A 19,309-nucleotide genomic window follows, 5' to 3' on the forward strand; every position below is an offset into this window, starting at 1 on the left:
TGAATTCTCGTGAGGCCGTCATAGGACGGCCTCCCCTGTGCACCGATCTGAGGTCCGGCCCCTTAACATGTGATCAGCTGTCAGCCAATGACAGTTGATCACATTATCAAAACAAAAGCTTGGTGAGCGCTTTTTTTTTTCTCCTCACTGACAGTGGAGGAGGAAAAAAAAAGCCGATCACCGGCTCACCTAAAAGGGACATAGTAGGGGGGCTTAAGTGCCCAGGAAGCAATTGGTTAAAAAAAATGTCTGCAGGCTCACTACTCTGGTCACATGTATTTTTTTAAACACGCAAAGAGAGTTTGGCAAAGACCTCTTACCTTTTTCAAAGTGTCCACATAATTATTATACTTTAAGGTCCCTTTAGGAAGCTCATCAGATCTCATTGGAAAATTAAAGGCAACAAACTGCTCAAGTGTATTTTTTAACTCATCAAGTCTTTCTTCTTTAAGGTTGGTAAAGAAAGGAAGGATTATAATAGTCTGACTCTATAAAAATATAACATGAAATCATAAGCATACTTTATTATTAAATAAAACTTAACTCTATAAAATATACAAGCAACTGTTAAAGTTGCTGGGAAAAATGTTACATGTTTAAAGTGTTTGTTAGCCCAACATATATTCCCGATATATGTCTGTTGTACTATGGACTTGTAGGAAAAATGATCATGCTCTCTTTTTATTGCTTTGTTTGAAAGAAAATCCCTGGTGTTCCTCCCAGTCCCTCTGTTTTACTATTAAAAACTGTCCACACTGAGCAGGAGAGCACGCCTTGGTCAGTTCTCTATGCTGGACACTCAGCCTGCTCTCTAACCATGATCAGACTTGCCCTGACAGGCATGCCTCCATGCACAGCCATTCACTGGGAAGCTCAGGGAAGGAGGAGGGACCGTAAATATAGCAGTGGGAGCCAACTAGGTACCCGCTCCCCCTCCCCTCCAAAAAGTGGCAAATGTGCTAATAGAGGGATTTGGGGGGTGCGAACAAATGGAGCTTCCCCCCTTTTGGGTGGAGCTCCGCACATTTGACACACTGAAAAAAAATCCTGTTCTACATACTGCTGTACTGAAACAAGATATACAGTACATTGGACCGCGAATCTTTTCTTAAAGCAGGTGAAGGTGTTACAATGAAAAAAAAAAAAAAAAAAGGGATTTTATGTACTCACCGTAAAATCCTTCTCTCTGTAATTCACCGACCGACACAGCTCCTCTCTGTAACAAAATGGGCTGTTAGCCCTATCACTAGGAGATACTAGGCAAAGTTGAAATACAACACTTCAGAACTCTTAGTTCCGCCCAGGGGGGTGGTCCTTCAGGCTACAATCGCCCACACTCTGCACTAGCAGCCTCAGTACATCGACAAGCGGTATAACGTAAAGAGAAAAAGGAGGGGCAGGTGCTGTGTCGGTCAGTGAATTACAGAGAAAAGGATTTTACGGCGAGTACAAAAAATCCTATTTTCTCTTATATTCACCGAGCGACACAGCTCCTCTGTAACAAAACGGGACGTCCCCAAGCAGTGCCATACGATGGGTGGGGGGAAAAAAAAGAAAACAATGCATCCACCATGGCAAGTGGGAACTAGTGAAACTATACCCACACAAAAAAACACACACAACAGGGTACCCTCAACAGGAGTGATCCCCAAGACCGCAGCGAATGCGGAATTAATGCAAACAGTGCATTAACGTAATAGTACTGCGTTTTTATCAAAAAAACAGGAAAAAACATGGATTGCATAGTCAATTGCAACTACACGGCCGCCTGAAAAACTTTGCGGCCAAAACAGGCATCAGCCGATGCACTGACGTCTACCTTGTAGAACTTGGTAAACGTATGGACAGACGACCAGGTCGCCTCCTTACACACCTGAGCGACAGACGCTTGGTGTCAGAAGGCCCAAGACGTTCCGATTGCCCTTGTGGAGTGGGCCGTGACCGGAAAGGGGGGCACCTGCCCCTTCAAGGCGTAGGCTTGTACTACAATCTGTCTGATCCACCTGGAAATAGTGGCTGACGGGACCGCCATGCCTTTCTTTGGACCAGCCACTGAAACAAACAGTGAGTCTGACCTCCGAAAGGGAGCCGCGGCAGACAAATACACCTTCAGAGGCCTAACCACATTTAGAGTGTGGAGGGCCACCTCCTTAGGGTGCTTCGGCTTAGGACACAGAGAAGGTAATACAATGTGCTCATTGATATGAAAATCCCAGACCACTTTCGGTAGAAAGGACGGTTGCGGACGCAACACCACCTTATCCCTGTGGATAACCAGATAGGGCGAGTTGCAGGACAAGGCCGTCAGTTCCGAAACCCTCCTGGCCAATGTGATGGCCACTAGGAAGACCACTTTCTGGGAAAGAGTCAACAAGGGAATCTCCCTGATATTTTCGAACGGCGGTCTCTGAAGCGCCGACAATACCAGGTTCAAATCCCAAGGGGGTAACGGTGGACGAACCGGAATTGACAACGTGTCGTACCCCCTGAACAAAGGTACTCACTAAGGAGTGCGATGCCAGGGGTCGTTGAAAAAAAGACAGCTAAGGATGAAATTTGTCCTTTGATGGTGCTTAATGCCAATCTCTGGTCAACTCCTTCCTGGAGAAAAAGCAGGATCCTGAATATGGCAAAGGAGCTCGGATGCCATCCTTTCTCCTCACATATAGAGATGTAGGCCTTTCAGGTACGATGGTATATCTTCCGAGAAGAAGATTTCCGTGCTTTCAACATAGTTGGAATCATCGAGTCCGACAGACCCTGGTTCCTCAACACCTGGCTCTCAATAGCCATGCCGCTAAAGCAGGATGGAGAATTGGACCTTGAGATAGGAGGTCCTCTCGCAACGGCAGTCGCCAGGGAACGTCTGTCACCAGACACACCAGGTCTGCGTACCAAGGACACTGAGGCCAATCCGGAGCAACCAGTATTAGCAGGATCCCCTCGGCTTCCACTCTGCGAAGCAGATGCGGTAACAGTTTCAGTGGAGGAAAGGAGTAGATCAGCTTGTACTTATCCCACAGAGACACCAGCGCGTCTGGCGTGTCTGCCCATGGATCTCTTGTCCTGGACACGAATCTTGGCACCTTCCGATTGAGGCGGGAGGCCAATAGATCTACATCTGGTGTGCCCCACTTCAGGCACAGCAGCCTGAACATCTCCGAATGCAATGCCCATTCTCCTGGGTCCAGCATCTGGCGACTCAGATAGTCCGCCTGTCAGTTCCACTCCCGGGATGTAAATGGCCGACAGAGCCGGTACGTGTCGCTCTGCCCACCGAAGTATGTGTGCGACCTTCCATGCAGCAACTGAGCTTCTTGTTCCCCCTTGGTGATTTACGTATGCCACAGCCGTGGCGTTGTCTGACTGTATCCTGATCGGATGCCCTTGAAGTCGCATAGACCATGTGTGGAGGCACAGCCTGATCGCTCTCAGTTCGAGCAGATTGATCGGCAACTCGGATTCTTCCGTCGACCAGAGGCCCTGAGCCGACTGAACCCCCATCACTCCACCCCAGCTGGATAGACTGGCGGCTGTTGTGATCACCATCCATTTCAGAGGAAGGAACGATTTTACAGCCTGAATCATCGGGGATCTCAACCACCAGATCAGCGAGTCCCTGACTGCCTGGCTCACCTGGATCTGTCGATCTAGGGACAGCTGAGATTTGTCCCATTTTGACCAGATCTTCTTCTGCAGAACTCTGGTGTGGAACTGGGCATAAGGTACTGCCTCGAAGGAGGCTACCACGAGTCCCAGTACTCGCATGCAAAACCGGAGCGACGACCACTTGTGGTTCATCAGCAGTTTGACCACAGATCTGAGAGTCTACAATTTGACTGAAGGGAGAAAAACTCTCGCTTCCCTGCAGTCCAACAGCAAACCTAGGTACTCCAGATGCTGGGTCGGCACAAGCACCGACTTCTTTCGGTTCAACAGCCACCCAAATTCTTGCAGGGTCTGCATGGTGATCGCCACATCCTCCTATAATTCTGAGGGGGAAGATGCTCTCAGGAGGAGATCGTCTAGGTATCCCACGATCGCGATCCCACGTTATCGCAGCAACGCCAAAACTGGAGCTGCCAGACCAAAGGGAAGAGCCACAAATTAGTAATGGGCTTCCCACGACTTCAAAACGCAGAAACTTTTGATGCCGAACGCATATGGGTATGTGCAGGTACGCATCCTGGATGTCCAAGGACGCCAGGGAGTCCCCTTGATGGAGCGCAGCGACTACTGAGCGAACTGATTCCATTCTGAACCTCTGCACTTTTACAAAGTGATTGAGGGCTTTTAAGTCCAAGATTGGATGTACCCCTTCCTTCTCGGAAACCACAAACAGATTTGAGTAGAACCCCTGGAAGCGTTCAGAGTCCGGAACTGGTACAATCACCCCGCGATTCAGCAAATCCCTTACTGCCCCCACCAGGGCCGCCCAGCGAACCGGGGACACGGGTATGCTGGAGGGGAAGAATCTGTTTGGCGGCCAAGAGAGGAACTATCTTGTAACCTGTGGAAATCAGAGCGCAGACCCATTGGTCGGATAACCAGACTGCAAACTCCCGAAGGCGACCCCCCACCCGAGACATGATGGTAGCACTTTTGTTCGCAGGCTTGTGGTTCCAGGGATGTTTTTAACCGTCCGTGGGCATCCTGTCGGGCTGGGGACTTTTATTGTCAAAGCTCCTGTTGGAAAAGGTGTTTGTGAGTGAAAAGAGGGCTCTTGCCTACAGCGTGGATCCTTGGCTTTCCTGGCCTGTGGGAGCTGTATACTCTTACCACCTGTGGCATTTTTAATAATGTCATCTAACGAGGCTCCAAAGAGCCGGTCGCCAAGGAAAGAAAGATCCGTCAGGGCTTTCTTGGATGCCTGGTCAGCCGACCAGCATTTTAGCCAAATTAGGCACCTCAGCACCACAGCTGACACTGAAGCCCTGGATAACTGGGGGAGAGTATCCAGGGGCGTGTCACAGACGTACTTAAGGCCTTGCACTAGTTGGTCTCTTAGTTCCACGCAGACAGGGGAAGCCTTTTGCTCTCCCAATTTGCGGTGCAAAAGTTTTGCCCACTCAGTCAGTGTCTTCGACACAAGTGCGGATGCCAGTACAGGTCGCACGGCTGACCCCACAACTGTAAACAAGGAGCGAGCCACCGCCTCGGGCTTCCTGTCCATGGGATCCTTGAATGCAGGAGTCCCCTCAACCGGGATTGTGGTTACTTTATTTAACCTGGATACTGGTTAATAGAAGGCTTTCCTCGAAGGGGTAACGTACCGCCATGTATTTGGGGAACGAAAAGGTCAATTGCGGGCGACCTCATTCCTTGTAAATTAACTTGTCAAAATAAGGAATACCTTAGGTGAACGTGCTGGCTTGTGGGACCCAAAAGGGACCGGTACATCAGCAGAAGGATCCACTGGCTCCTGAATCTTCAGGGTATCACGCACAGCTGTGATAAGTGCTCCAACAAGCGCTTTGTCACGCACGGACCCGGACGGGGACTCATCCACACTGTCCAAACGGTCCTGGTCAGCGTCATCTGACAAGCCACAGCAGGGGTCATCGGCCTCAGCAGGACCCGAGTCTGCGTCAGAGCTCTCCACAGAGGACAGGGGCCGCTTTTTAGCACCTTTCTTCCCACGCACTGCCTACATCTTGGCAACGAACAAATTGAGGACCGCCGCCAGGGTGACCATGGGGACTGCGCCATCCGCAGGTGACCCGGTTGCAATTGCCTGGATTTTGGGAGAAGAAACACTAGTTTCTGAAGCCATGCTGACCCTAGCCTGTATGCCACCCGAAGGGGACTTAGGACAGCGACAATCCCACCCTTCTTGCTGCCGCTGACTGAGGGGTTCTAACCCACCGGACTCACCGCCCTGAGGAGTTCCGCGCTGTTTACAGCAGTGCCTGTAGACTCCTAGTGCTCCGACATGCAGAGGAACCAAAGCTGTGTTGGTGGCAGTCCGTCAGAACGAATGGTGAACGATCGCTGAGCGATATGAAAAACGCGCTTAGACTACACACGCACTCTGTAATGACAAACAGGAAGCTGAGGGCACATGAAGCTGCCGTGGTTCGGCTTCAAGAAAATGGCTCCCAGTGTCCTGAATAGGGAATCACTGGGAAAATGGCCACTTGAAGCCCAGAAGCATGCTGTCCTTTGCCCACACTGAAAAAGGTGGCCAGCCAGCGCCATGAGAGACAGAAACAAACATGTGGCAGAGACACAGCGCTGCACTGACACATGGGCAAACCTCACAGGCACCTCCCGGGAGTTAGGCACTCAGGATCCAGGCACCCTCAGTCAGCCAGAACCCAGGTGAGAGCCCAGGGGCGCACACACACACTGCTCAATATCCATGCACAGCCCCGCCCCCATTAGGGGGGGTGGAAGGGGAGATAGGGACAAGAGACAGAAGAGAGGGGGGTGAGGGGCCCCCCGAATCGACCTCCCAGAGAATGCCCAGCTGCTCAACCCTGCTGAGACAGGGAGAGCTGTACTTACCAGTCCTAAAGAGCTGGGAGACATTCCATTGTAGCCAACTCCTGATCAGGTTACTGGCCCGGCATGCTGTGATGCAGACATCAGTAGCCCGGTCATATGTATGCCTCTGGAGCTGAGGTATGTCGTGGCCTGCCGAGCCGTAGCTGCGACCTGCACATGCTCGATGGCCGGACTGGGGAGACTACAAGGATAAGTGAACCAGTCTGTCACTCAGCTGGCTGTTAATAGAAGATCATAGGATCATTTATCTTGCGCAAAAAGCCAAGCTTCTGCATCAAAAAACGCAGACCTATGGACCCGCAGGGTTCCCAGGTCTATCTCCTTCACTAGGCAAAATAAAACCGAAGCTGCAAGTGCAGAGTGTGGGGGATTGTAGCCTGAGGGACCGCCCCCCTGGGCAGAAATAAGAGTTCTGAAGTGTTGTATTACAACTTTGTCTAGTATCTCCTAGTGATAGGGCTAACAACCCATTTTGTTACAGAGAGGAGCTGTGTCGGTCTGCGAATATAAGAGAAAAATGACTGTCCGTAGCAGTCTAGCATGGAAGCTTAGAATCAATAAGCTTCTCTCATGATCAGAGTAAACAAAAATACCCTATATTTTTTTTCCCACCCACTTGAAAAACAAACTTTAATTGAATTCCTAATTAAGAAAAACTACACATGTGAATGTGTGGAATTTACAAAACCAGCTGATGAGGGATGTCTTATGAACTGGCATACATAATTAAAGTAAATAATGAGTCAAAATTCTATCATGTACAGAAAGACAATACACCTAATTATGTTCACATGCTTGGAGATTGCTGGACAAATATAGAGCTTTCACAGCTTCGGTAAACACTAAAAGGACAAATACTTCATAACCATTGGGTTGCCAACATTAGCAATCATCCCAACTGATGCATTGCTTTGGTTTCAAAAGATGCAATTCTACTATAACACACAACAAATAATAGTCATCAGAAGACCCAGTTTTCCATTGTATAATATATCAGTGATTTTCATTCCCATATACTGGAAAATGATTGGTAACCTAAACATCCCCAACCGATAATGACACAGTGGAATTCATAAAAAGTGTACAAAAACTCTTTAGAATTCAATTACACCTCCACACCACAAGTGCCAGTGCTCACGACAGATTTGTGTACCGGACAGGACAATGCCCATGTCCTTTTCCCAACTCGTCAGCGCCGAGCCTGATAAGATCACAGGCTACTGTTACTAACCTCTCCCAGCCACTGCAACCGTCACATAGACAGGTGCATCAGTCAAGACGATTTGTTGCAGGTTGGGCAGAGCCTAAAGTGAAACTCTACGGCTCCATGTACACTAGCAGCTCCAAAACTTGAGTTTAGCAGCCTTTGGCGTTTTTTTGACAAATCTCCTAAACACAACTCAATAAAAGTCTGTGTGTCTATGTACACATAAGGCTTTTAGGATCATTTAGGAGCTGCTGCTCCTGAACGTGGAAGAATCACATTCTGGATAGAAACATTTTGACCACTGGCCAGAAAATTACAGTAAAATTGCAGTTCGATTTTGCATTTTCCTGCGGCCAGCGGTCAAAGTAGTTCAAGTGTACATGAAGCCCAAGACTAGTACCCCATCAGGTTTGCCTGCCTTGAGACTAACAAAGACAGTGGATAGATTACTTATCTGCTATTGGACCAAACTCTGTTAAATTACAGGGCAGGAACTGATTGGAATCTAGTCTACGTTTCCCACCAGGCTTCACCCACTGTCGCCGTGCCGCTACGTCATTGATTGCTAGGACACTGTAGGCTATGTATCTGACAGTGTAAAATCAAGCAATGCATCATCCATAGTTCACTTAAGCTGACAGTCAGGGGATCCCTGTCACTGTCCAAATATGGCCATTGGCATATTTGAGTAATGGTATCAGCAATCATCTAGCAACAGGTTTTTAAAGTGTCGGGAATAAGAACTACCTGAATATGTCACTAGGAACCCTAATGGAATGGTCACAAGGCAGTCCTGAATTAGGAACAGGTTGTTTTAATAGGACCCCACCACTAAAATTGATGTAAATGTTTTATTGGATCCCCCTCCTAATACAAACTAATTGAAAAAAAGTTTGAACACTGTGTAAAATCTAACTTTTGCACATCTAGAAAGCCACCATCAGTGATGAAAGATATATCCAGGTTTTAAAGCAGCATATGCTCCCAACCAGATGACCTCTTTTTCAGTGAAGGCCTTGCATATTTCAGCGTAACAATGTTAAATAGTATACTGCATCTATAACAACAATGTGGCTTCGTAGTAGAAGAGTTTTTTGGAATTAGGATTTTATTTACAAAAGAATTGGTTGCAGTATAAGTATGTTGTGATGTCAATACGAAGTCACAACACTGTATTAAGTTGGCATGTGTGACATTACTATCTGGAAGGGCGAGGTCAAAAGTAAGAACATACCTTCAAATTAAGGGCAAGCTTTTGATCAGTTAGAAGGTTTATGTAAGTCTTAAATACACTGCTGAAAGCTGGATGGCTTGTATCAAAAGAAACAGAAGAATCAATCTGAAATTAAACAAAAAAAAATTATACTGTACATACACATCTACAAAAACTACAGAATAGTACAGACAAAAACTCAAAATGATTTCTTATTTAAACTTTTGGTGTGGATAAGAGTTAGAACCTGTCAACAGGCTTTACTGGTGACTGTTCTTTAATTGGGGAGGTTTCCAGCTTCTCTGTTCAGGGTATGAGTATCAAAAGAAAAGATAGCGAGTGGAAGGAGCACACATGTAAACTTGATGTTCTAACATTTCATTGCTTTATTCAAAACTAGAAAAAAAAATAGCTGCAGTTGAGATTTAACACTTGTCTAGGCTTCTTTTAATATATAAATTAACTGATATCCTAAACTAGACCCCCAGAATAATTTGTTAGATCATCCTGCAATGACGTACTTCTTACAACTACAGGATTTACCAAAGAGTTCTCTCTGCTGGGAAAAGGGGGTCAGTTATGCTGCATAACTAAAATATTTTTATTAATATATTCTTACTTATAAATAAAGGTAAAAGCTACAGAGATAAAACTGGCATTTTTTTTTTTAAGTGTTACTGCACCTTTGAGCCAAACCTTCTTGAGTTTGGTTAGCAGGAGGTTTCACAAGCCCCATTGCAGCCAAATCTTTAAGGGCCCTTCACACCACATGCAGTCCAGTGCGTTTTGTTCTGCATCAAAAATGCATGCAATATTTTTTTTTTGTGTTTCCCCCTTTTTGTTCCTTTCTCCCTACTCCTTGCCTTGTTGATATTCCCACCTTGATCACTTGGCCATTCTGCCTCCAGCTCATTGTTGACATCATTCATTAGTGTGATTGGCTTGGATGGGCTTGGAGGAAGCAGATGAAGCGATAAGGGTCTATCAGGAACAATATCTCATATGTATTTTGATGTGCTTGCTAACGAATGACCTCTATATATTTATTTTTATTTTTATATTTACGGATGGTTGAATCCATATTTGTTGGTTATTCATGTCAGTTTATACTATTGCGAATGTATAATAAGTTCGGAGATGTTTGGATTGTAATGCAAAAACCTTCTTCAATAAAAACTATTTACAAATAGAAAAAAAAAAAATGCATGGAAATTAGGCTATATGGTTTCTAATGGCATAGTTCACACCACTGCAGTCAGTTCAAGGGCTTTTTCAGTTCCCAAAAAAAAAAAAGTAGTACATGCTGCATTTTTCTGCACTGGAACTCAGTAAAGCGCATCCAAAATGCACTGAAAAGCACTGGACCTTATATAGTGAGAGGAGAAAAAAAAACAGGACAAAGATGTAAAAGCACATGGAATGCACCCGGAAAAGTGCTAAAATCGTGCATGCATAAACGCATCTAAAGTGCGTTTTTGTGGCGTGAACTGGCCCTAAAAATAAGTTCTGGTCAAAAGGCAGAGGACTGTCAAACAAATGGCATGGTGCGCTGGGCACTACCCTGGGGGTCAAATACCAATGCAATTTTTTTTTTCAATTAGTGGGAATGCTTCAGCAGTCCCACTATTGTTATTCTTTTTTTATCTATTAATTAGTGGGACTGCTTTAGCAGTCCCACTATTGTTATTAGTTTTTTTTATTTATTAGTTGGCATGCTTCAGCATTCCCACTATTGTTATTCGTTTTTTTAATAATCATCATCAAATTCTTTTTAATTTTATTATTCCGTACATTTTTAGCTCTGCGTAACTTCTGCATACTTTCAGCTATTAAAGCCATTCAACTTTTAAAATGTTCAGCTCTTTCAGCTAATGATGGGAATTCTTCAACTTTTTTTCTATTTATACTTTTTAAAATATTAAGCTTTTTAACCACTTCGCATCCAGGCCAATTCTGACATTTCTCTCCTACATGTAAAATTCATAATTTTTTTTCTAGAAAATTACATAGCACCCCCAAACATTAAATATGTTTTTTTAGCAAAGACCCTAGAGAATAGAATGGCTGTTGTTGCAACTTTTTATCTCACACGGTATTTGCGCAGCAATTTTTCAAACGCGTTTTTTTTCAGAAAAAAAAAACAGTTTCATGCTTTAAAAAAAAAAAACAGTAAAGTTAGCCCAATTTTTTTGCATAATGTGAGAGATGAAGATGCGCCGAGTAAATAGATACGCAACATGTCATGCTTCAAAATTGCATGCGCTCGTGGAATGGCGCCAAACTTTGGTATTTAAAAATTCCCATAGGCGACGCTTTAACATTTTTTACTGGTTACATATTTTGCATTACAGAGAAGATCTAGTGCTGGAATTATTGCTCTCGCTCTAACGTTCACAGCGATACCTCACATGTGTGGTTTGCACACAGTTTTCATGTGTTTTACGTATGCGTTCGCTTCTGCGTACGAGCTCACGGGGACAGGGGCGCTTTAATTTTTTTTTTATTGTTAATTTTACTTTTATTTTTTTAGTTTGACACTTAAAAAAAAAAAATGTATTACTTTTATTCCTATTACAAGGACTGTAAACATGCCTTGTAATAGGAATATGGCACGATCAGACCTATTTACAGTGAGATATGGGGTCAATAAGACCCCATATCTCACCTCTAGGCTGGGAAGCCTAAAATAAAAAAAAAAAAATTTTTTTTTTTTTTAAATGATCACAGCTTCCCAGCCAAATCGGCGCCGTTATTTTGAATGCAGAGGCCGGGCGTGACGTCATAACATCACGCCTGGCCTCCGAGCGATCATAGAGACTCTGGTCCACCGGAAATCTCTATGAAATCATCCGGGGGCCAGCGGATCCTGTGACCGACTCACCGATGGAAGCGGTGAGTCGGTAGAAGCACCAGAGGGCGGCGGGAGGGGACGTAAGAATGCTCAATCGGCGGAACAGCTGCTACAATCATTCTTATGGTGCAGGAAATCGCCGGCTGAAAATGCCGATATCTGAATAATGTCTGGCCTCAGGCATCATTCAGATATAACCACCGAAAGCCGAGGTCGTCCCTGGATGTCCTACCGGCGAGAAGTGGTTAACACTTTTTTTTACATTGAAGTGAATGAGAGCATGCTTAAAATCCGTAAAATCTTCTTCGGCTACCAAAAGTTTCAGCTCCTTCAAACTTTCACCTACAGGCGCCAAACAAACTTTAAAATGTTCACAAAATATTCAGCTATCTGGCTATATCTTTTCAGTTTGATATTTTTTTTCAGTTTTTGTGAAAAAGCCTTTAAGTTTAGTGATAATTTCAGGAAATGTCATTTTAAAGGCTTTTGTTGCCATGGTTACCAAAGCATCTTATACACCGTGATGGGCAGTGGGGGACAGCACATACACACCATGTACTATAATAGAGGAATATGATGGGGCAGTTTTGATGGTGGCAACATGATGAGGCAGTTTTGGTGGTGGCAATATGATGGGAAAAGTTTGATGGGGGAAGTTTTGATGGGGCAATATGATGGGGCAGTTTTGATGGTGGCAATATGGGCGGCACAGTGGTGTAGTGGTTAGCACTCTCGCCTAGCATTAAAAAGGTTTTGCTGGTTCGAATCCCAACCATGACACTACCTGCCTGTAGTTTTCATGTTCTCCCTGTGCCTGTGTGGGTTTCCTCCAGGTACTCCGGTTTCCTCCCACACTCCAAAGACATGCAGGTAGGTTAATTGGCTTCTGTCCAAAATTGGTCCTAGTATATGCATGGGGACCTTGAATTGTGGGCTCCTTCAGGGTAGGGACTGATGTGAGCGTGTAATGTATGGGGATAGGGACAATTGTAGACACTCACTCAGGTTGAACTGGATGGACTGGTGTCTTTATTCAACCTTACTATGTAATATGATGGGGGCTGTTTTGATGGGGCAGTTTTGATGGGGGCCGGTTGGATGGGGCAATATGTCGGGGGCAGTTTTGATGGTGGCAATATCATGGGCACCGTTTTGATGGGGGCAGTTTTGATGGTGGCAATATGATGGGCAGTTTCTATGGGGGCAGTTTTGACTGCGGCAATATGATGGGGCAATTTTAATGGGGCAGTTTAACAAGGGCAAGTTTATGGGAGCAGTTTTGATGGTGGCAATATGATGGAACAAATTTGATGGTGACAAATTTGATGGGGGCAGTTTTGATGGGGCAATGTGATGGGGAAGTTTTGATGTATCAAATTCTTCACATTTCCCAGCGAAACACACAGCCAATTTTTTTTAAATCAATGACATGCCCACATTTTTAAATTTCTCAACAAAAATTTTATACCAATACGTTCACAAAGGCCGTGTGTCTCTAACGGTGAAGTTTTGATAGCATGTACTGTTGTGGATTTATTAAGGCTTGTTTGAAGGATTCTGTAACTGTCGCTCACTCAGGAAGCTAGTAGATAGTGAGGAGATGTTTTTTTACAGTGTGTTCAGGGGAAAGGCAGCTAGCAGATAGGGAGATGCTATTCAGCATTCCCACCCATTTTCTCTAGGAAATGAATTTTCTAGTTCATTTTGGCAGAGAGCAAAGATTTTATTGTAAAATTCCTTTAATAACATGTTTAACCAGTTCCCGACCGGCGCACGCCGATGTATGTCAGCAGAATGGCACGGGCAGGCAAATGGGCGTACCTGTACGTCCCTTTAAATTTGCTGCCTTGCCATCTCAAGCGCGCCGGCGCGCTAGCGTGCCGGTCGGGACCCCCGTGAGTCCGGTCGCGGGTCCCGCAGACTCGATCGCCGCAGGCATACCAGCGATCATCTCACGGGGTGCCTGAACAGAGAGATGCCGTTGTAAACAGTATCTCCCCGTTCTGCCTAGCAACTAGTGACGTTGATCTCTGCTCCATGTGATTGGAGGAGAGATCGGTGTTCACTAAATGAAAGCCCAGCCCCCCACAGTTAGTAACACACCCCTAGGAACACTTAACCCCTACACTGCCACCCGCTGGTTAACCCCTTCACTGCCAGTGTCATTTACACAGGAATCACTGCATTTATATATAGCTATATATATATATATATATATATATATATATATATATATAGCAATGATTGCTGTATAAATTACAATGGTCCTAAAAATGTGTCAAAAATGTCCGATGTGTCCGCCATAATGTCGCAGTCACAATAAAAATCGCTGATCGCCGCAATTACTAGTAAAAAAAAATATTAATAAAAATGCCATAAAACTATCCCCTATTTTGTAAACACTATAACTTTTGCGCAAACCAATCAATAAATCGCTTATTGGGATTTTTTTTTACCAAAAATATGTAGAAGAATACGTATCAGCCTAAACTGAGGGAAAAAAAAATTTTTATATATTTTTGGGGATATTCATTTATAAAAAGTAAAAAATAATGCGTTTTTTTCAAAATTGTCGCTCTATTTTTGTTTATAGCGCAAAAAATAAAAACTGCAGGGGTGATCAAATACCACCAAAAGAAAGCTCTATTTGTGGGAAAAAAAGGACGTCAATTTTGTTTGGGAGCCACATCGCATGACCGCGCAATTGTCAGTTAAAGCGACGCAGTGTCAAATCACAAAAAGTGGTCTGGTCTTTGGGGCTGAAGTGGTTAAAGTGGAGGGCCACCCTGAAAAAAAAAATATTAAAAATCTAAAAAAATAAAATGAAAACATATTTTTTTTTTTTTTTTACTTACCAGAAATGCCTGTTGCTAGGCACATAATCCTAATCTTCCTCTTTCTCCTCCGCGGAGATCTTCTTTCTTCTCTCCTCGTCGCATTGTCTTCTGGGTAATGAGTCGCGCTGTGTTCTGGGAACTGTGTGTCCCAGAACACAGCGCGTCCTATTCACAAAGCTTGCGTGACTCTCACATGCGCAGTAGGAAACTGGGCAGTGAAGCCGCAAGGCTCCACTGCCTGTTTCCCTTAGAAGGAATGGCGGCGCCGGGACCCGAGAGCCGAGGGACGGGTCGGCCTCGGGCGGCCAACATCGCGGGCGCCCTGCACAGGTAAGTTGGCTTATTAAGTCAGCAGCTGCAGTGTTTGCAGCGGCTGACTTTTATTTTATTTTATTTTTTTAAACGGCCCTCCTCTTTAAGGGATGCACTGATTCTGTCTGTGAAGTGGTGTATCTGTATGATGCATACATCCTACTACAGCAAAAGTAACAATTCGAAAGAAAAAACAATTCAATTAAAATTGCTGGTAAATAACAGCTCCTGGCCACTTTGTTCTTGTAAATCAATAGCCAAAGATTACCATCTATACCAGATCTTTATCCGATCTTGAAGCAGGTCATATGCCCTCACTATGGGAAGGGTACCTTGACAAAGCGGGGGGGGGGGGGGGGACCATGGCAAAACACTGTTTCAATGCTGATGAGGGCAAGTGACTTTGGCCCCTCAACTCTGACTGACCCAGTGGTTGTGGAGGGTCTGCTAATGGCAGGCTTACGGGAGCCTTATGTACCTTTTTCAGCTGCAACAAAGGTATGGTGGGCAGGTTAATTCCCAATTTAGTTCAGCCCTTCACTAAATGTCAAACAGGCAAAATTTTGACAGGTTTTGTCCAAACTTGAAGCTCATAGTTATTTGTGATATAATATCTCAAAGGATATTGGACAGATGAGTTTGAGACTATACCAAATCGTATAACACAAGCACACTTGTTGGAAATAAACAGCTAATAAGCAATCACTACACATTAAACAAAAACAAAAAAGTACCTGTAGTACTTTAGCAAGTAATGTCAGCACTGCCATTTTGCTTTCAGGTGAAGAATCTTTGTCCCACCAGCTCTCTAGTATCTGCCAGTTTTGCAAGATGACATTTACCAAATCAACACCTTGTTGTTTTCGGATTGTACGTTGTTTAAAACTTTGATCAAGCATGCCATTTAAAATAGTGCTCACCTTGAAAAAAAAAAAGAAAAAAAAAGAAGAGGGGATTGGTTCCCAGTTCTGGCCATATAATGTGACATGCCCAGGATTTGAACCATAAAATACAATACAAATCCAACAGGGGGAGGAAGATAGTATCATGTATGCTGTGACAGGGATGCAAATATGGGAAATCTCAGCAGTAGCTATGAGACATATAAGAAATAATGAACCAGTTTAACATCTTCAGCATCTGCCAGAAATTAAAGTGGTTTTCTTTACCCTAATGCATGCTCTGAATTAAAGGTAAAAGAAAAAAAAAATTACCCGAGTCCTCTCATGCTCCAGCGCTGTCCTGGCGGCAGTGCCGCTGCTCTCTTCCTGGTCTCACTGAAGATTCTGAAAGCACGGCTCATGAGGGCACCCCCGCACAGATGCCCCATAACACAAGGCTTGGTAGAGAGGCACGAGAGAAAGAAGGAACGAACAGTGCTGGTGGGGGACTCCTGAAAAGGAGGTAAGGGACCGCTCTGTGCAATGTCATTACCCACAGCAGGCAAGCATAAAAAATGTTTTTGTTAAAATAATAAACAAACCTTTAATATCACTTTAAAAACAATCAGTCTTGTGAGGACTGACTTTTTAAAAGAAAAATTTAATGAGAGAAATATAGGAGGTTGCCACTGTGGACCTCAATCCTAACCCTTTTGCTACCAGAGTTAATTGAAACCTAAGTGCCAAGGCAAATATAAAAGTGACAGTATGAAGTTGATTTACTAAAAATGGAGAGTGCAAAATCCAGTGCAGCTTCCAGTTTTGTTTTTATGTCAAAGCTTAATTGAACAAGCTGATGTTAGACCATGAACAGAACCAGATTTTACACTCTCCAGTTTTAGTAAATCAACCCCTATATGCCAGTAATCTTGACTAGAACCCTACAATGTATTTCTAGTACTCTGCTTTAACATTCTAAAGCCCCTTTCACACTGGGGCTCTTTGCATGTGCTACAGTGCTAAAAATAGCACCGGCAAAGGTCCCTGAAACAGACGCTGCAGTCTCTCCAGTGTGAAAGCCCCGAGGGCTTTCACACTAAAGTGGTGTGCTGGCAGGACGCTGAAAAAAGTCCTGCTTGCATCTTTGGAGCGGTGAAGGAGTGGTATACACCGCTCCTGCCCATTGAAATCCATGGGGCAGCGCGGCTATACCACCGGCATATTGCTGATGCATCGGCGCTTAGCGGGCGGTTTTAACCCTTTTTCGGCCACTAGAGTGGGTTAAAACCACCTTGCTAGGGGGCAAATACCGCCGCTAAAACGGTGGTAAAGAGGTGCTAAATATAGCGCCGCTTTACCCCAGACGCCGCCCCAACCCCAGTGTGAAAGGGGCTTAATAGTATGGAATAGTATGGCCTTTTGCAGTCAAATGGCTGCCTCTGACTTCAGAGGAGAATGCAGCCAGTGAAATCAGAAAACCACCACATGCCTCCTGAAGAGCAGGCGCTATGTATTTGTCAATTTAATGTGTTCCTAAGACCATAGTTGGGTTTTAGGGTTAATTACAGTAAATTATGGTCTCAGTATCAGTTTGGCTGGACTTTGTGCCCTGCCTGGTCATAGGTGTGAGGGTCACCTTTGCTAGGTATTGGAACGCAGTCTGGTTGGATGCATTGGGTACCAATCTCTCTCTCAGAGCCAATCAGTGGGTGTGTTGTCTCACTGTATTCTGGGAGAGGGTACTTAAAGTGGACCTTCCGCTCATTGGAATCCCCCCCTCCTCCAGCGCCACAATTGCCACCTTTCAGGGGGGAGGGGGTGCAGGTACCTGTACAGTACAGGTATCTGCACCCATTTTCGGCGTAGATTCTGCAGCCCCTTTCCGAAGGTCCCCCGCTGCCTGCTGGTCAACACAGATCCCAGAGACAGCGGGGACCATCCTTATTGCGCAGCGCGACTCGCGCATACGCAGTAGGGAACCGGGAAATGAAGCCGAAAGGCTCCACTTCCTGATTCCCATACCCAAGATGGCGGCAGCAGCACCCGAGAGACGACCGAGAGATCGGCTTCGGGTGCCGACATCGCGGGCGCGCTGGGCGGGTAAGTGTCATTATTTTCAAAGTCAGCAGCTGCAGTATTTGTAGCTGCTGGCTTTTTTTTTTTTTTTTTTTAAACGCCGGACTCCCGCTTTAAGGTGCTGAAGTCACGCGTTTAAGGGTTCTGGTCCAGAAGTATGTTCTGACTCCCTGGTCCTGGTCCTCCTGACCAGCCCCCAGAGGCCCTCATGGCCTGGGGTGTGGATCCATCCCTTTCCAAGTCTCGTGGCTGGCTAGCCCAAGGCACAGTAACTGGAAGGAGGGTTCCAAGGTGGTCCGATGCCGTCTTGGGTTTGGAGAGGCCCAGCAACTGAAAGCGCAACCAGGGGAGGACTCTTTAGAAGAGGGCGACGCACAAGGCTGGCTGCTCTGTAAGAGCATGGAAGCTAAACTGGAAAGGACACCAAGGTGAATCCACATTCTTACGGCTTACTACCCACACCCTCTATTCCCTACTGAGAGACTGTGTTCTGTTCAACATTTTGCAAATAAAAATCCCTAACGTGGATCCAAGTGTCGGTCTCTACAGTTTATTGGGCCATCAACCACGGGAAACCGCTAGATGAACACGAGGTGGAGGAGGTAACGGTAAGCCCAAAAACAATCAGCCGCTTTTTCGGGGGTCAGTGCTACACCTACATAAAATTACAGACATTTATATGATTGGCCTTTTCCCACCTTAGCTGTGCAATGCATTAAGATCAACCCACCACAGCACACCAAAAACTAGAATGGACACCTCTTAGAATGCAATGTATGTTAGTGAGTTACCATACATTGCAATGCACTGCAAAACAAATTGGGTGCGTTAGTGCATTGGATGCAATTTAGAATGAAAGATACTCCAATGTACTGACACATATATGGTGCGATAAAATGTGTTGCTGTAACGCACATGTTACTGCAGTGCATAGGTGTGTCTCAAAGTGCAAACTTGTGTTAAATTGGAGTCCTATTTTTCCCTGATTCAGACCTACTTAACACTGATATGTTGAAAAAGTAGAAATGCCAAATATAGGAACAATGTGGCCCATATTTGATAGCAATAATGCAAACTCTTGGTTTTAGATATAAGATGGAAGTAATAGAAGAGTTGTAAAAATAACAAAATTGGATCATACTACCATTTTAGGGTTTTCTGTAGAAGATTTCAGCACATGCGTCACTACAGTGTCCAGATTTTTCAAAAGCTCAGTGTTGATTGTTTCAGAAAACAAACTGTAGAAATATTCCCCATGGGAAAAGTTAATGAAACTTCTTTGTGAACTTCCTGATAAAGGCACTGACAGCACCAATGTGTTCAGTAACAGGCTTACAAGTTCTTCACTCTGAAATGGCAAGATGTATTGATAAAGAGAGAAAAGTATTAAATTTACTACTATTTTGTTGTCTTGTTATTATATTA

General features: G+C 44.8%; 1 protein-coding gene across 5 annotated transcripts in view; it reads right to left on the reverse strand.

Annotated features, from left to right (window-relative positions):
- Positions 1–19,309, reverse strand: part of PRKDC (protein kinase, DNA-activated, catalytic subunit) — a 794,135-nt gene that overhangs the window by 458,859 nt on the left and 315,967 nt on the right. For all 5 annotated transcript variants that reach the window (XR_013277654.1, XR_013277655.1, XM_077492661.1 and 2 more), the window contains exons 36-39: positions 19,029–19,232; positions 15,662–15,847; positions 8,949–9,053; positions 321–488 (exon numbers count right to left, since the gene is read on the reverse strand). Coding sequence is in view for 3 of the 5 variants with exons in the window: in XM_077492661.1 (XP_077348787.1) it covers positions 321–488; positions 8,949–9,053; positions 15,662–15,847; positions 19,029–19,232 (663 nt within the window). In the remaining 2 variants the exon portion in view is untranslated. The remainder of the gene's footprint in view (positions 1–320; positions 489–8,948; positions 9,054–15,661; positions 15,848–19,028; positions 19,233–19,309) is intronic.

This window comes from Lithobates pipiens, unplaced genomic scaffold, assembly GCF_037356315.1.
Source record: "Lithobates pipiens isolate NorthernLeopardFrog02 unplaced genomic scaffold, aLitPip1_a1.2 Scaffold_19, whole genome shotgun sequence".
NCBI lineage: Eukaryota > Metazoa > Chordata > Amphibia > Anura > Ranidae > Lithobates > Lithobates pipiens.